Raw genomic sequence first — 18307 nt, forward strand, 5'->3', positions numbered from 1 at the left:
TACACAAATGATGGCACTGCATACTGCATATAGAAAGATTATAATACAATGCCAAGGAACAAAAAAAGCAAAAAAACATGAAGTGGATAAAGATGCAACTTTGTAATCACTGCGTAATCATGTTGCATCTTTTTATTGTGTTTTACTGTGTTTTCTTTGATTCTTTTTGGTCATTTATGTCTCTTTCTGGTCATTTTTTTACCCATTTGTAATCATTTTGTGCTTCTTTGCAGTCACTTCTTTTGTGTATTTTTCTTTATTTTGTGCCTCTTCGTGGGCTTTTGGCACCTGTGTTTAGTCTCTTTGTGCCTCCAATGGGTCCCAGCATGTTTCTGTGCCTAGTCGGCCTATAAAGCAATAGTTTCTTGAATCATGTAAGCACCATATGTGAATAAAGAATAAAACAACAGCACAGCCAAGCATATACTGACATAGCCACAGCTTTGTAATAACGCATACATGGAAGAACTGTTTTTAATAATATTGTTTATGTTTTAGAGTAAACAGAATAGTTTGGCTCAACTGGATCCATGTGAAGATCCTCTTCATCAACTGTCTTCACAGCATCAGAAACTGAAGCAGCCACTATTGACACAGAGCGGACAGATAAGGACAGAAGCATAGTCAAAAACCTGCTCAGGTCCAGACCAAGGTGAATATAACAGGCTGTTTTTTGTCAAATACTCACAGCATTGATTCCTTTGTCTTTCACCTCTTGACTGGTTTCTGATTGATACAGAGCTGAGGAGAAGAAGGGAAGAAATGACTACACACAGTGTCTCTGCAAAACCTGATCACTGAAGTACATCAAGTTGGGTTTTCATTTTTTAAACAGAAATCATGGAAAGTATCACGAGTTTAGTGATAATCTATCGTTATATATTTGGTTGGCACACCAAAATCATATCGTGAGCTATACAGAATTATATGATGCTGAATAAACAACTTGAAAGAAGCAGTTTCCTGTAAACAGAGGTCAAAATGCTCAGCAGAGTACAAAACATAAAAATACACATACACACTGCATTGAAAATCCTGAAGGCAAAATAATTTAAATAAACCAAAAGAAAACAAATGTATTCTGCAGTTAGATTTCCCTTGTCGCTGACATTATTATATAATAGTATTATAATAATAATTCTAACGCAGTGTGTAAACCATCTTTAATGGTTGTAGCTGCTCAAGGTGAGAGTAGTTTTAACTTTATATTAAAATTAGGTAGTTCAGGCCAGTGGTTCCCAACAACTCAGGAGTCAGGCCCCTTCAAAAAGCACCAGATAAATCTGAGGGGCCATGAAATGATGACTTGGAGAAAAACAAATAAAGTTCTGATATAAGTCATTATACGCAGGTGAAATGTGAAAAGGAGCTGCAAGTAGAACAAATGTTTTGTAATGGGTCACAAGCAGAAATGTGTTCAATCCAAAAAAATAACTAGTAATGACATTTGTCATACAAATGTAATGGGTTAAAAAGAACAATAAATTCAACTGATATTTAGTGAAGTAGAAATATAAAGTAGCATAAAATAGGATACTGGGATAATAGGATAAGTACATGTACCTCAGAATTCCACTCAAGTACAGTCCTTGAGTAAATATATGTACTTTCCACTGATGCTTGTATTTCCCGTTTTATTTTTTTCAAACCGAGTCCATAGGTTAATGGTGATATTACTTGTTCCTGTATGTATAGTAATAGTATAATGATGGAATTATGTAACAGGTCTGGTATAGATGGGTCAAAATAACAAGACACATCTACAAAGTTCCTGTTTTATCTGTGTGTGTGTGTGTGTGTGTGTGTGTGTGTGTGTGTGTGTGTGTGCGTGTTACCAAAAAGTTTGCGCAGCCTGGTGAAGCAGGTCACAAAACCATGGAAGGGCATTTGAAGCTGTCCAGATGCAAATCGCTGTGACAGCAGCTGAAGTACCTTGATATCACACTGCATTCCTGAGAAGCAGAAGAAGATGTAAAGCCAAACAGCAGCAACAATCTGTATGTAGTGTGTGTGTGTGTGTGTGTGTGCGTGCTTGTGTGCATGTATGCGTGTACGTGCACATAACTATATGTACGTGCATACCAAGAGCTTCCAGAGCTGTACCGAGTTCAAAAGGGCTCATGGTTCCAGAGGAGTCGGCATCGTACCGGCGAAACATGGACTGAAACAGAGAGAAACTTTCATTTTTTCTGCCTTTAACACACGCACGCGCGCGCACGCACACGCACACTCACTGGGCAGTACCTGCAGATTGCGCAGACTGGACATCAGAGTTTCTGTTTGTTTACGATTAAGACTGGCACGTCCGTTAGTCTGCAGCAGAGTTAAGGACATCTCAGCAGGACAGAAGAGAGAGAGAGAGCTGAAGTCTTGAGGAAGTGAACAGCAGGGTGGCACGATGACTCAATAAAAGGAATAGGGTTCAAAATAGAAGAGGCAAAATTGAATAAATCAGACGTAAATACAGTGTGGTCAAAGAAGAAATGTGCTGAGCTGCCAGCGCACTGGAGTGTGAGCGACATTAAAAAATACAGCCAGGACTAAAAGGATACGTCCTCTCCAAAGACGAGCTGTGTGCATGTTTCCAGTGGCAGGTGGTGTTCTTTGTCAAAAACTGTGATTAGGAAAGAAAAGCACAGATATATATATATATATATATATGTATATATATATATGCAGAGAAATAAAATAAGGGTTTAAATTGGATTATCCTGAGGAAAGGTGAAGGTGAGGACAAGTCTCATCATTTTTATTACTTCGTTAATTTCAACTTACTTTATCTGACTGCAGCTGTGACCCTGCGTCTAAACTGGCAACTGTGCAACTGTCAAGCTAACACATTACTACCTTTCTGCCATCTAGTGGCCATTACTGATATTACAGAGTCAAAGATCACCTCTAGTGATTGGCCTGTGTGTTAAGGAAAGTTGTGTCACAGCTGCAGATGCAGCTAAACACGCAACGTGATGAAATTCTAACCTGAGTTTACCAGCTGCATGAACTCCATGGCGTTCAGCATATCATCCTGCCAGGAAGACAAACACAATTGGTTGTGATTGTTTTAACCAAGGCTGCAAATATAAACTTTTATTATCTCAAATGATTTAATTTATAGAGGAGGGAGAGGAATTCTTACTTGGCCAGCCACCTTATCAAAGATCTTCTCAACTCTCACTTGATCCTCTGGTGAGGCCGGAGTTGCCATAACCTGTTTAGCACAAACACGACAACAAATATCAATATAGTGAATATATATATATATATATATATCCTTCGCTCATGTCTGGTGTTTTTATGGAACAGAACATGTTTGTGAACTCACCGGTACATAGCTAGAGGTGCAGGTAAAGTCATGAGACCTGGAACAAAGACCACATCAGATTTTTAATGTCGCTTTTAAAAATGATACTTTTATATGTAAAATTGTAACAATCTTAATCTTTGTCTTGTTTTGGGATCTTTCAGCTTACCGCAGTGTGTTTCCAGTCTTGGAATAAATGCGGACAAAGAACTCTCCAGGCTGGTGGGGTCGAAAGGTGGATACCACGATTATGTAGTTACCTGGTTCCAGACGCATCTTCCTCCAGACACCCCTAGAAAACAAAATGAATAACTTATATTTAGTAACTTCCAACAGGTAAGCAACTTTCAAAGATCATCTAAGAACATTAGGTCTAATGAGGGTCTGTACCTCTGAGCCTTATATTTCCCAGAACGACCCACAGGGCTATTTTTCACAAAGAAGTTGCGGTCAAGACACACACCCTGGAGCTGTATGGAGAAAAATATGGCAAAGAAGATGGGAAAGTCTGATAAACTTTCATATTATAACCCACAATTTACAGTGTCAATTTACTGTTTGAACCAGGTACCAAAAAACACTTACTCATTAGATCTGGTACTTAAATGTCGATATAGTGGAAGAAAACAAGAATAGGTTGTTACACAATACTAGTATATTATGGACACACCTTATGATCATACTGCGTAATAAACAGAATCAAAATAATTACCGTGTTCATCATTAAACATTTAAGATTATTATTATTTGAGGAAACAACATATGCTAGAGAGTCTCAGGATGGTCTGGGAAGAATTCGGCAAAAGGCCACTGACAGACGCAGCCAGGTGAAGCCAAAGAGCTGCTACTGTGCTTAGGCAGCCCTGCAGCTATTGCGGGAAGAGTCAGGGATCCACTATGCGTCTACCTGGTACCATTTCTAAGGACATGGTAGCCTTTTCTGTTAAAAAAACAGTGATCATTGTGCCAGGTGGGAATTCAAGTGCTTAACTGATCATAGGTAATCATAGGTACTGCAGGTTGCAATGGTTAGTCCACAGCAGAAACGGCTGATCCATGCCCTCCAAACCCTGTCACCATGCCTCCAGATCCAACTTAGCATCCGACAGCTCCATTACAGACATCATAATTCCACTCAGCTGGTTCTTTACGAGGAGGTAGGAGGTTGTAATTGAATATCTGAATCTGAATACTTCTGTAAATGTGACATTTCAGTTTTTCCTTTTTATTACATTTACGAACATTAATAAAATTTGGTTTTGACTTTATCATTATGTGGCACTGAGTGTAAATTAATGAAAAAAAAAAAACAATTGTAGTATCAGGCTGCAACACAATATTGAAAAGAAGCGAACGGGGTCTGAATACTCGCTGAATGCACTGTATGTGTGGCTGACATATCTTGTATAAGTTCAATTTTATTTTCTTTATTTAGATTTTTCTTTATTCATTTATTTATTTTACTGTACCAAATGTTTACAAAAATACCCTATTACCCACAGTCTTTTTTTCCTTTTCTGTACCTACATTCAATTATCAGTTGGAAGCATTAAATATTAGCATCTTGTTCATAACAAAATTACAGGCTATATTCAAAAGCATTACAGGTCCATCCTACAATAAAAAATATATAAATATTAAAAAATTAAAAGTATCTAAGAATATGAAAATAAAGCAATATATAAGAAAATATTACAGTAGATACTCACCTTAGGAGGTGCCTGTAACAAAGAAGAAACAAAGCAACACGTGAATTTATCCAGCTATGATACTCCAAACATCTACTAAACAAAAAGTCTTTTTTCTAACCTTGTAGATGTGGAAACCTATGAAGAGAAAGTTGAGTTTGTCCTTCTGCCTGCGGTTTTTCTGCAGCAGCTCCACCACCACAGTGCAATTTTTGGCTTTATGTTTCGGCTTGTCTGTCCTCTTCTGCTCCGGTACAGTCTCCACATCATCCTCATCATCTACCTCCACTTCGTCGTCCTCCTCCTCCTCCTCTGTCTGGTCCTGCTCTTTGAGAACCAACTTGAACTGGGGATTCCTCCAAAATGTTACTAAAAAGAAAACACAGCATTGTGAAGAAGAGTACGACCATTTAAATGTTGGAGGGAGCAGAGAAATGCTTTTTTTTTTTTTTTTTCCCAAACACATACGGTTTGTGCGGCTACCACCGGCAGTACTCCCTGTTGCCCAGAATCCTTGATGCTCACTGATGACCCAGGCAGATGGGGTGGCAGGTGCGTTTTCTTCATCAATACTTTCAGGATTCACATTGCAGAGCTCTACTGTGTTGAACAGTTTGCTGAAGTCCTCAACACTGATCCTGACAGGGAGGATCACTTGTATCATCTTACTGTTCGTGTGAGCTTGTTCACTAGTGCAAATTGATGTGTTTTGGTGTCTAACACATACCAGAACTCCCCGTCTTCTGTAATTTTCAGCTTAATCCTGTCTTTCTCCGCTTTGTCTATAGCGTTCCAGTTTTTACACCTGCAGTCACACAAATAGTTAGAGAAAGTTAACATCTATTGAGGTTCTGTAATCAAAGAATTAGCATGCACCCCCTGTTCCCTCTTGACTTACTTGTCACTCCAGGGTCCGAAGTATTCGACAAAACCCCAGGGGTTCCTCACCCTCAGCAACAAAACCTCCTCTGAACCTTTAGTCACCTGAAATTGAACAGAAAAGAAATGAGGATATATCACTTACACAAGGAAAGGTTTTGGAAAACGTTTTGCCTGTTCTCAGTGTTTTCTGATTATTATGTTTGAGGTGACGGGATTAAATAAGATTAAGATGAGATGGGATGAGTCAGATTAGAATAGGATAAACTGCAAATAAATTAGATCAAAACTGATTATAACAAACAGAGAGAAAATACAATGACATGATTTAAGAAAGAGATTAGGTCAATTGTGAAATTACAGTAGATTAAATCTGATCTAGATGAGAGAACACTTGACATCATATGGAATTAACTAAAGTGAGATTACACTGGGTCACAGACTATAAAATGCATTATCTCTGAGATTATTTGAGATGAGATGACATTATCTGAAATTATAATAAAATTAGAATAGATAAAGTGATACAATTCATTTCTGTTATTTAATTTCATTGTAATCGAAACTGAGATAACATCAAATGGTATTAAATAAATGATTGCAATGCATTGGACTGGGAGAGACGACAAAATTCCTTGACAGAAATTATAGTAGTAGCAGTATAGTAGAGATTATAGTAGATTAAATAACAAAAGTGACATTAAAATGAATGTGATAGAGCAAATAAAATTAGATTAGAATAATGTGATGAGATGCAATTAGATTATATCAGATAAAACAAATTAATCATGTTAGATTGAAGATAGTTATGTTACATAACATCATTATTAAGAAACAAACATAAGAGCAACATACTGATGAAGACACATAAATAAACAAACAATGGCAGGATCAGTTCTACACAACGTTCTGTGTTGTTCCTGTGTGAGACTGACCTTGTCAGTTTCAGTGATAGCATAAGCATGGCCATTTACCAGCCCCTCTGCTGTCACTTTACCAACGTCACGGGTGCTGGTGGCCTGTGGAGACAGACAGAGACACTCAAGAGGATCTAAATTTGCATCTTTCTGCCAGTGTTAAGAAAGCTGCTTCCAAAATCCAGTACATTATGCATTACTAGTTACTGTCATTTAAAAGTAATTATGAGTAGGCATCCTAATCTGCTAAAATGTAGTTTATTCATTATACATTCAGTGGAGCTCAGGCTATTTCTCCATGTAGAGAGCACCCTTGATGTCACACATAGATTGTACTTGACTACCTTTGTGTCCTTTTCTCTGATGAACTGAAAATAATGGGAGTAAGTCCAGACTGTCTCTGCAAGAACCTCAACCACCAAATAGGAACAGGAAATAGACAAATTAATTTTCTTCTCTGGCGCTAGAATATCTTGTGGTGTTATAACACCACTTAATTTCGGGTTAAAATGCGTTTTTATGTGTATTACTGAGATCATAATGGGTAAAATATGACCAAAATTGTATTGGTAATGTGTTATATTCCTGCATTACAGCCAAAGGTTATATATTACTGTAATATAGCCAAGTGCTTACTCATAAAGGATTTGTTGGGTTTTTGTTTTTTTGCCTTGAGATGACTGCATAGTGACTTAGTGCTATACAAACTGAATTGAAAACTGAATTTAATTCATAGTCTTGCTTTTGTAATGCATTCTGGTTCCTGCGTAGTGTGAACATCTCGATGTTTATTTGTACCTGGATGAAGCAGCTAAGCAGACTGCCTCTGGACAGGGCCCCCGTCAGACGCCTCCATAGGACTTGAGGGGTATAAGAGGGAATTTGCAGTGAGTAAGCAATGCCTCCTGTAAAATCTTCCATCCCCTCTGAAATGTTGCCCCCCTTCAGGCTTGCGTAGGATCCAATTAACCTACATAGAAGAGGTGAGAAAGTTATCGCTGGTGGCTGTGCATTTTTGCCATATAGCTATAGAGACACGTACACAGGAAAAGAGTGGGTGATCTCAGACATTACAACTGACAAACATATGCTGGTAGTGGCAACTGACTTGGCATAGGCCTTCTCCACCAGGGCACTCCAAAACTCGTTGCGGGTGTGAGAGTAGCTGAAGAGCAGACGGCCTTCGCGCACTGGCAGCCTGTCATCCACAACCACTTCCACCCACTCACCATACTGCCAGAACTGCACAGGGACACACAGAAAGAGAGCGGAATGGTAAGGAACGGAAGTGGATGTAATGAATTAGTTGGAAAGGTAATGAGAAGAGGAAAAAAATGAGTATAAGAGATACATCACCTGAATACTACAGCCTGTCCACATACTCTATAAACTACATCAACCAGTCCTACTGAACTGCATTAAATAGATGGGAAAAAGGTTAGAAAATTAATTACTAGGTGCCATTAAGCAAATATCGCCCTGTCTTAATGATGTTCATTTATAATGAATATACTACATTTGCCTAACACATTTAGGCTAAAGTTACTTAAGTGATTTTGAATTGACTTTATACAATGAATGTCCAATTTATTAGCCAGAGCCCTACAAACACTCTCCTAATGTGGGTGAGTCAAGGTTAGGTTAACTCTAAATCGCCTGTAGGTGTGAACGTGAATGTCTGTCTTTCTCTCTGTGACAGGGGGTACGTAGCCTCTCATCCAATGTCTGCTGGGAATGGTTCCAATTTATCAGGCACAGAAAATATTGGATGGATCGATGAATGAGCTCATTTAGAAAATGACTTCTTTATTAAATGAAATTACATGAAACTGTATGAAAAAGAGTGAATAAGATTCATACTTTAAGAGCAGCACTATCAGAGCCTCACAGTGGTTCAGACTTGCATGGAAGTTGTTTGATAATCACATGTGATCACAATGTGATGGAACAGTTTGCACCAGATTCTGTGACCTGCCTGCAGGCTCAGGAGCAAAGATGAGCTGTTGAAGCAACTAAACTCATCTACTGTGTAAATGCCTACAGAACCAGGCTCGTCAGGTTCTCAGTGACCTGTCAGTTCCTCTCTGAGAAAGGTGTGTCTGCTGAAACCTGTAAGGCGCAGATTTAATATTATGACTGTATGTGGAACTCCTTACTCATGGATTAAAAAATATTAAGACGGCTATGGATTGCAAAGAAAACATACAACACGCTGCTGCTGCAGCTTTGTTTCAGAAACAGGAGCAACAGAAACAGTGTCAGTCCAGCGTGTCGTCACTGTTCATGGAAATGAGGGATCACATCGACACATTGTGTTATGAGTGCAACCCATAATGTGTTATAAATAACTTAATTAAATAGGTTTGGGTGCCAGAATCAAGATATGAAACCTGGCGCTGACAGTGTTATTAGTTGTCAAGTTGATATGACAAACCTCTTACCCTATAGTTTTCTATTTACTCATCCAGCAGACAAGGTAGACTAGCTACACTGTCATTCATTTGAAGTCATGTTTGTGGCCACCATGTAAATGTAGGTCCATTATTTAGCTCTTTTAGCTCCGTTTTTGCTCTATTCCAACTCTTGAGTTGCCAGATGTGACACTGTGCTCAAAGTTATCAACATCACTTGCAGTATATACTATAGAGCACATGGGTTGGAAGCAATAACATGAACACCAGTCTATGATTATTAACTTTACATTTTTGCACTACAAATTCCTGACTAGGTCAGAAAGTGGTTGATTCTACTCTGTGGTATTTTAGTGTTAGTTTGTCACCTACTGTATTGCAATATGTTGTAAAGTCTGTCCATCCTTCCATTATTTACTACCTATCCTGTACAGGGTCACAGGAGGGCTGGAGCCAATCCCAGGTGGCACTGACAGGCTACGCCCTGGACAGGTCGACAAAGTATCTATGACAAAGAAAGGAACCCACACCTTTGGGAAAGTAGACACAAGGAAATGTTTAGCATTTTAGGCCTACTTGGAAATTGACTAAAAGCATTAACTGATTATTGCAATAATTGCAGACTGACTACTCATTTCATCATTTCAGTGCTAATTTACTTTGTCATATATTCTTAATTATATTACATCTGGAACTCACTGAACTATGTGTCAGGATCTTGGTTTCTGGACTTCCTGCCCCAGGCTTTTATTTTGGTTTCTATTTCTTGCATCACCTGGTATTACTCCAGTTAGCTTTATGTTCATCGGTTTTATTAACTATTCTATTCACCTGTGCCTGCCTTGTGCCATGTAATCACCAGGATCTGCAGCACATGTTCCATGATGTCCCATGAAGGCCTAACCCGTCCCATGAAGGCCTAACTTGTTCCATGAAGGCCTAACCCATTCCATGATGTCCCATGAAGGCCTAACCCGTCCCAACCCGTCCCATGAAGGCCTAACCCGTCCCATGAAGGCCTAACCCGTCCCATGAAGGCCTAACCTGTTCCATGAAGGCCTAACCCATTCCATGATGTCCCATGAAGGCCTAACCTGTTCCATGATGTCCCATGAAGGCCTAACTCGTCCCATAAAAGCCTGACCTGTTCCATGATGTCCCATGAAGGCCTAACCTGTTCCATGGAGACCTAACCCGTTCCATGATGTCCCATGAAGGCCTAACCTGTTCCATGGAGACCTAACCCGTTCCATGATGTCCCATGAAGGCCTAACCTGTTCCATGATGTCTCATGATGTCCCATGAAGGCCTAATCCATTCCATGATGTTCCAAGGTCACAAGGTCCTAAACGGATTCCTGAGGGCCTAATCTGGATCATGAGGACCTAACCTGATTCCTGAGGTCCTAACCTGCCTCATAAAAACTTGCTGTTTGTTCAAGGACATCTGATTCCCGACAAACTAAGGTGAAGTAGTAGACCTGATTTTTAGTGGAAATACTTTTGTCTGACTCAAGCCACGTTGTAAACCTTAGTTGTTTCCTTAAACGTACCTTTGCCTGTTTATAGACTTCCATTAGTTTTGCTCATTGTTTGAACCAAGGTCGGGTCTCTAATTTGTTACCTGGTATATTTAAGTCAAGCCTTACGTATATGAGTTAAGGCACACATAGGCACATTTGTGTTTGGAAAGTGTTCCATTTTGTTTCTGCAGTGTTGCCTTATTCCCATGTACCTCTATCTCAGCCACTAATTTGTGTTTAATAAACACTATGAATCTCAGTCCTCCAGTCAAGCCTCCTTATCTGAGCTCAACCACAAAAGACCTCTAAAAGAACCCTAACACTATAAGTACACTGTAAGTTTTATCTGTTAATCTGGTTTTGGTCAGTTTTAGCTTATTTTAACTTCTTTTTTTTAATATACATCTCTGTATACAGGAGGTACTTTTAGATGTTCACATCTGGAAAAATAAAACCTTGTGACAGAGTTAAATAAGCACACTGTTCTTTTGTATGAACAGTCTCCGAGGCTGTTCTGGTCCTGTGTAGGGGTGTGCACTGCTAAATATGTGCAAAAAAAACAGCCAAGAGCAGGTCTGCACTGGTCTTTACAACGGCAGCTGTGTGTGTTTGTGTTTCAGTGTCAAGGGTAGTCATTACCTGCCCCCACCCAGACAGCACAGGGTGAGTCTCCAGTCCTTCCGTCCTGCTTGTTAAGTCATGCCACAGTCTCCCTAATTGGCTCTATAGGTACAGAGCTCCCCAGGTGAAATAATCACTCACAAAATGCGTGAAACTGTTCACTTTGTTTTCACGTGATTCATATGCTGAATCAGATTGGCTCTAATGAGGTCGTAAAGATTAGTTTATATCCCTTCTTACGTGTGAAACCATTTAAACTCATTTAAAAAATGACTTCTTTATTACATGAAATTGTATGAAAGAGTGAATAAGATGAATACTTTAAATCAGAGTTAATCATTAATGTCTATCTTATACTCAGGCCTTTTATAAAGCGCTTACCACACAGAGAGCAGCACTATTAGAGCCTCACAGTGGTTCAGACTTGCACAGAAGTTGTTTGATAATCACGTGTGATCACAATGTGACGGAACAGTTTGCACCAGATTCTGTGACATGCCTGAGGGCTCAGGAGCAAAGATGAGCTGTTGAAGCCCAGTTATGACACAGCCCTGTCATATTCTTAAGAAATGAAACATTTTACGTTTAAACGTTTCATTAAATTTGATACGACTAAATTCAGAACCAGGCTTATCAGGTTCTCAGTGACCTGTCAGTTCCTCTCTGAGAAACTAAAGGTGTGTCTGCTGGAACCTGTGTGTGTGTGTGTGTGTGTGTGTGTGTGTGTGTCTGCTCTTTAGTTACTAAATGTGTCACTATGTTCACCAACTAGTTGAGTTGTCTGTCTCAGCAGCAGTAAGGATAAGCCAAAAGAGTAAAGTTGTGGGCTTTGTAGAGCAGGGCGAACAGATAATATGAATTATTTTCTGACTCCATTCCCCAAAATGATTCCACAAATCAAAATGGCTCATGATCATAAACTCATGTTCAAACTTAGGGAACAGTCATGTAGTCACGAAAGCTCTGGTGCCTGGCACTGAATTTTATGGTGCTATTATTTATTAAACTGTTTCGTATGACGTCATTGTGTAGGGATGGGCACTGCAAACCAGTTTGGGCCATGAATGTTATGTGCCTTTTTTATGCTATTGATTATATTAATATAACTTATACCAGTCATTCATGAAAAATAATTAGTTTTTTCAATGAATTATTTAAATCTCATGCGAGCAGCTCGACTTAGCTACAGTCAGTCAAAGATGAAGAGAGGGAATGTATGGAGCATGCATGCTACAGTAAAGCACGTGAGAAAAAAAGCTTTTTTAATGCATAATTATTTTTTCAGTGATAAACAAGTGTAAATATCAGCTGGCTTGGATGGAGAAAGAGGAGTGTATAATAAGACGTGATAATATTTCTCATTATGAAAAAAGGCAGGGGGTCCCTGCAGGACATCCACACTTACCGTAAAATGGAAGATGCCAGCATAAGACTCAGACAGGCTTTGATTGGAAGGCACCACTTTTACAAAGAGTGTGGGGTGCATGGTAAGACAGGACAGGGCTGCCAGTAGCCAGCAGTTACCTGATTATCGAAAGAAACAAGATGCTGGTGTAAGAGAACAGTATATGCTTTATGCTTCGTGCAGTGTAATGATCAGTTATAGGAATCAAAGTATTTCAGGCATTAGTCTCCTGCAAAGGTTGATTTCATCTTTTCATCAATGCTTTTTAGTCTCTGTAGATTAAGGTCACACACACACACACATAACAACCCACATTCTTAGCCAACAGCAAACATCTGTTTCAAGTTGAGCATCTGGATGTTTTGTGGTAAAACATGGAAAACACATTCTGGAGGAACTATAAAACCCAGACGTGGAAGGAGGAGGAGGAGCTGGTTTTGATCTATTGATCTGTAATATTGATATATTTGCACACAACCAATGACATGAACTATCAATCCAGAAACCCCAGAGCTGGAAGGAGAATGTGTTGTGAGGAAAACAATCTTCACCACAAATAGGAAACAGACCAAACAACACAGATTCACTTCTGGGGGCATTTCCCCCTCACTGAGTGGCTGACATCACACTCAAGTCACTGCATTTTATTGTAATCAAAAAAAAAAAGGAAAATAGTTTAACTGCGTAACAGTGGAATGTTTCAGCTTTTGGTTACATGGATTTAACATTTCCAGGAGGTTGTGCAATGACAGTTTTCTTTGGTGAGGTCAGATGAGCAGTGGGCTGTGGAAGTTTTTCTGGTGGACTCACCCAGTTGGCCCTGACAGATATCCGTGGTCCCAGTCGTGCCCTCCACAAACACAGCATTCTTAGTGATTTCCTTCAGAAACAGAGGACAAAGTCAGCACAAGATGCTGTAACATCACTCACTGTTCTCGGAACTAAAACTGAAGCAATTTCACTTGAAATAATCCTCGAATTTGTATAACATTTATCATAAAACTTGTTTGTTCACACTTTTCTATTTCTTCATGCACTTTACACATTTTCTCATTTCATCTTAAAATCCCAAACATTTCACCTGAACATTTTATTTGTTCTGCAGCCTTTACTCTCAAAATGTCTTTTTTTTTTTTAAGAAAAAAATCCAATTTGAATCATTTTTTGCTATTTCTTCATTTACTTTCTTCCTATCTTCAGTGAACAGGTCTAAGCCACACCTTGAATCACTCCTTTATCAGCTAAACATCTTTCTACAACCACTACAACACAGATGATAAAGAGTTTCTGAAGAAGCAATGCCAAGAAGGAACATTCCTTCAGTATGTAGACATCTGTTCAGAAATGCACATGCAGTCAGCTTTGTTTTAAATGAAACACTGTGTGCCTAAAACAAATGCCTGCAGGACATGTTGTCAGCAAATTCTCAAACATGCATTTTTTTTTTTTTTGCCTTTTTGACTGTAGACAAAGATTAACCATGACGTTATTGCCTAATTGATTTGCAGCATCTACACGCACACATGCGTCAAAACGGACGCACCTTGGGTCGCTTCCAGGTAATCGCCTTTTTGGGATCCGGGTCTAACTCGGACCCACCGATGGACTTCTGCTCAGCTGGAAAGGTCGGATCAGAAAACAGCACACCGGACTTCAGGTGTGCATTCAGGAGAGTCGTGTAGTCCTGGTTCCGAAACTTTTTGGGGTTCTCGGCTGAGCCCAGAGGTGCCACTGTGGTGTCAGTCGCCATGCCTCTGCGAAATATCCGCGAGATGAAAAATGCGAGAGCAGGCTTAAATAGAGTTAAAAGTTCACACCCACTATCTCCAGCGAGGGCCCCATGGAGCGCCTCCCCGGCTCTGCCCAGCCCTGAAAGGTATGCGGAGCGCCGCGGGGAGCGGACGGCTGAAGTTGGAGTTATGACAAGTACCCAGCAGCTTCTTTGATCTTCCTAAATTTATCGTCCGTCACCACCATCATGCCGAGTGGACAGCGAGGGACGTCAAGCTTCATTTAGGCCGCAAAACATCAGAACAGCTGTGCCCTCTCAACCTCTAGACATCCTTTCATTATTCGTGTTGTGGTTCCATGTGGTTTTTGCAAGTTGAATTAGAGGAGGTCTATAATGTGAAGAGACGGAAGCCTTAACATTTTTAAATAAATAAGGACGTTTACATGGACCAAACCAAAGATCAGTACATCGTCCATATATTTATTGAACAGGACGCAGGTTATAGTCTCACTCCTTCTCAGTTCCCCCAAACCGGCGCTAGATGGCAGCCTACTCCACCTTAAGGCGCCGGACCAGCGCAGCACGTCTATCGCTGAGGCGGATTTACTGTAAATTGTGGTGGTGAGGCTGATGACGCCAACCAAGTGAAAGACAGTAAAAAAAAAAAAAAAAAAAAAAAAAAATCCTGGGTGAACTCCAGGTCTGTTCAAGCGATAGCAAAGAAAATCACGCAGTAAAATTTCCCTTTGAATATATAAACAAGACGCACGCAACTACAGAAAGGGACTGAAGTAAAGACTATCATAGTTAGGTCCTACCAGTGTGCTCAGTAATCTCGGGATTGTTTGCCACCCACATGAGACAAAGTGTGCTTTATAACTTATTTTATAGCCAATTCACACCGATTCAGCTTTTACAGTTTTGATTTACTCATGAAAATCTTTCTTCTTTCTCCCTCCAGCCATTTTTTTTCCAGAGAAATAAAGAATTGATAAAAATGTCACTGGTGTTTTTTTTCTTTCTTTCTTTTTCTAGTCAGTCTTCTCCTGAAAAGATGCCAGGCTTAGTTCTCTTTGTTGTGGAGATGTACAATGTTTATCATAAAGTGAGCTCTCTGAAAAACATGTGATGTTAATTGGCATTAGTGTGTCAACACACTGCGTTTCTGAATTTTGGAAAGCCTGATAACCATAACTGGATTAAACTTCTGAGAGGCCCCAGGCAAGAATTTGATGTTGGGTCCCTTTTGGGTCCCACTGTACATGGCAGCCTGATTATTTCTCCAGGCACACAGAAACCAGCCAGTGCTCCAGAGATTAAATAGCTGACTAATCGATTAGTTAAAGCAAAAATGTCAACAATTCACAAATGTGAAGATTTGTTAGCTTCATCTAGTTTTCATCTATGTGTTTTTGGTCTGAATATGTTCACTTAGGTTTCAGGGAATAACACTTTAAACACTGAACCATCAACCCAGAATGAAAGTACTGCTGGTTTGTACAGCTCTCCCATGAAGGACTAGTACTACTTACTACTACTACTTCTACTACAGGTTTTTGACACATAGAAAAATAAATCAATTTGCTAAAACACAACTGTACAATCAGCACAACAAAACTAACTGTATCATAAAAATATAAACTAAAAGAAGGTTTATGAACAGAGTCACTCTGCAAGAACAGGACCATACATGTTATAGCTGATGTTGTATGTGATTTTCAGTGTATTCCTATTACGTCCATGTGCAAAACATGGCGTAAACCTGGGGCTTTTAAACTCGCTTAGGGGGTTGAAGCCCCTGGGCAGTTACCATTTTGTCCCATTGATAACCCAGCCCTTCCATAAATCCATAAATAATTGCCGGATTGATAGAAAGAAAAGTGCAGTAGACAGCAAACTTTTTTTTTTTTTGAAAAAGCTCTGTCCTAGTGTACCCCCTCTTATGGATGAGGACCACTAATAAATCTATTAGTTACAGCTCATAAACATTTCATAAACAGCACTTTATTATAAAGCAGTATCCTTAAATATCCTACATCAGTAAGAAAAAAGAAACTCTTGTTTTTTTTTTTTTTTTGAGACAAGGCTTCTCTGTCTTTCCTTTTCTTTCTTTTTGTAGCTTTCTTCCTTACATTGCAAAGCTTATTACCAAAACAAAATAATCTCACCATATTGAAGTTTCCAGGGGTTTGTCAGTTCTTCTACATAGGTATGTCTTAAGGTGGATATATTCAGTATAATGCTGGTATTGTAACAGACCATTCATAAGGACCCTCAGTTTTCTGTGGCACCTAAATTGACCAGTATCAACAGTTTTCGAAACAGTTTATGCCTCCTCTTGAGAACTCTGGTCGGGACTAAAATAATCTGAAGAGGACATCCAATTACCACCACCCTCCTCTCCCTCTCCCTGCCCTATAGTGTTGCCTCTTTCATTAGTTTAGGTGGATATCCATGTCCAAAAAAAATGTCCTGTGGTGCTCAGCCCAGGCATCTCTAGACGTCTCCAGCCATCCCTCCATCACATGCCTGATTACACTGAAAATGTGAGCCTGACCGGGACTAAACAAACAAGAAGAATAGCAACACAGATCCGCCTAATGGTCACCATTTAACTCCATTCATGGGCTCTTCATTATGTCCCTCTGGTCTTTGAGGATGGGATTATAAGGAAGCCTCCGTGACAAAGGTCAGAGGGCCGAGCAGACACTCCCACACCTCCATGACCTGCTCTGATCCCACGACCCCGGCACCAGCAGCTCCCCTCCACCTCCCCTGGCCCCTCTCAGCTTCCATGTGGGTTAACCGGCTTTGTCCCAACCCATTTTCTGCTGCATCACTCACACACATCACACCAGTCTGAACAGGTCGGAAGACAGAGAAGAGAAAGTAAAGTAGCCTCCAGCAACGCTGAAGAGAGATTACTACCTATAATATATGTAATAACATATACATATTATATATATAACAGTGTAATAATTAATTGTTTGTATATGTGTGTCTGTTTGTGTTTCTGTGTCTGAGTAAATCTGGACGTATGTGGCCGTGTGTGAGTGTGTATGTCTGTATGTGTGTGTATCTTTTTGTCTGTGTATGAATGATTATGTTTGTGTGCATCTGTGTGTATGTGTCTGCCTGTATGTGCGTTTTTGTGTGTCTGTGTGTATTTGTATGTGCTATATCAATGAATGTATGTGTGTCTGTATGTGTGCAGGTGTGAATCCAGGGGTGTGTACGACTGTGTGTGCGACTGAGAATATTTGTGAATGTATTAGTATATGTGTGTCTGTCTGCGTGTGTGTGTCTGAGTACATCTGGACATGTGTCTGTGAGTGAGTGTGTATGTCTGCATGTGTGTGTATCTTTTGGACACCAGACGTATTTTTCTGGACTAAATGTATTTTTTTAGAGACCAGTCATATTTTTCACGACCACGTGTATTTTTCGGGACCAAATGTAGTGTAGCAGCCAAAGATTTGATTTAATGTCTTTGTTTTTCCTTTTGAGAATCTTATTTAGTGTCCATGACTGGGATGGAGGCAGCGAAGAAGATAAAGGCAGAGGATGCCACCTGGGGCGTGTGGTCAAACAGGGAAGACAGTTTTTTTTAACTCACTTCCTCAAGCCAGGAGACACAGGCCACATTCATTTTCTTTGTTAGACAATACTTTAATTATCCTTAGAATCTTGTTTCTTTCATAAAAAAAATAATTCTGGATAGTGTTTCATTTCATTTTTTACTATGTAAAATAAACAGTTGAACAGGCCCCAACAAGAAGGGCCCTGACCAGCTCCAGGAGGCCAGGAGCACATGGCTGGCCTGAGTGATTG

General features: G+C 39.8%; 1 protein-coding gene across 3 annotated transcripts in view; it reads right to left on the minus strand.

The window, feature by feature from the left end:
* Positions 1-424: 424 nt before the first annotated feature.
* capn12 (calpain 12) overlaps positions 425-18307 on the minus strand; it is a 28826-nt gene continuing 10943 nt past the window's right edge. Inside the window, exons 1-23 of one of the 3 annotated variants that reach the window (XM_026316027.2) lie at positions 14675-15019; positions 14288-14498; positions 13555-13624; positions 12745-12863; positions 7894-8027; positions 7584-7755; positions 6804-6887; positions 5888-5973; positions 5717-5794; positions 5458-5627; positions 5111-5358; positions 5011-5022; positions 3692-3771; positions 3471-3593; positions 3323-3359; positions 3137-3208; positions 2980-3025; positions 2553-2614; positions 2245-2313; positions 2083-2161; positions 1836-1952; positions 689-741; positions 425-585 (exon numbers count right to left, since the gene is read on the minus strand). In XM_026316027.2, the coding sequence (XP_026171812.1) occupies positions 559-585; positions 689-741; positions 1836-1952; positions 2083-2161; positions 2245-2313; positions 2553-2614; positions 2980-3025; positions 3137-3208; positions 3323-3359; positions 3471-3593; positions 3692-3771; positions 5011-5022; positions 5111-5358; positions 5458-5627; positions 5717-5794; positions 5888-5973; positions 6804-6887; positions 7584-7755; positions 7894-8027; positions 12745-12863; positions 13555-13624; positions 14288-14498; positions 14675-14757 (2232 nt within the window). In that variant the 5' untranslated portion in view covers positions 14758-15019 and the 3' untranslated portion in view covers positions 425-558. Of the gene's footprint in view, positions 586-688; positions 742-1835; positions 1953-2082; positions 2162-2244; positions 2314-2552; positions 2615-2979; positions 3026-3136; positions 3209-3322; positions 3360-3470; positions 3594-3691; positions 3772-5010; positions 5023-5110; positions 5359-5457; positions 5628-5716; positions 5795-5887; positions 5974-6803; positions 6888-7583; positions 7756-7893; positions 8028-9568; positions 10154-12744; positions 12864-13554; positions 13625-14287; positions 14499-14674; positions 15020-18307 lie in introns of those variants that run through there. The other 2 variants (XM_026316035.1, XM_026316046.2) reach the window with 2 other exon arrangements.

Source organism: Mastacembelus armatus, chromosome 13 (assembly GCF_900324485.2).
Source record: "Mastacembelus armatus chromosome 13, fMasArm1.2, whole genome shotgun sequence".
In the NCBI taxonomy this organism is placed as follows: Eukaryota; Metazoa; Chordata; class Actinopteri; order Synbranchiformes; family Mastacembelidae; genus Mastacembelus; species Mastacembelus armatus.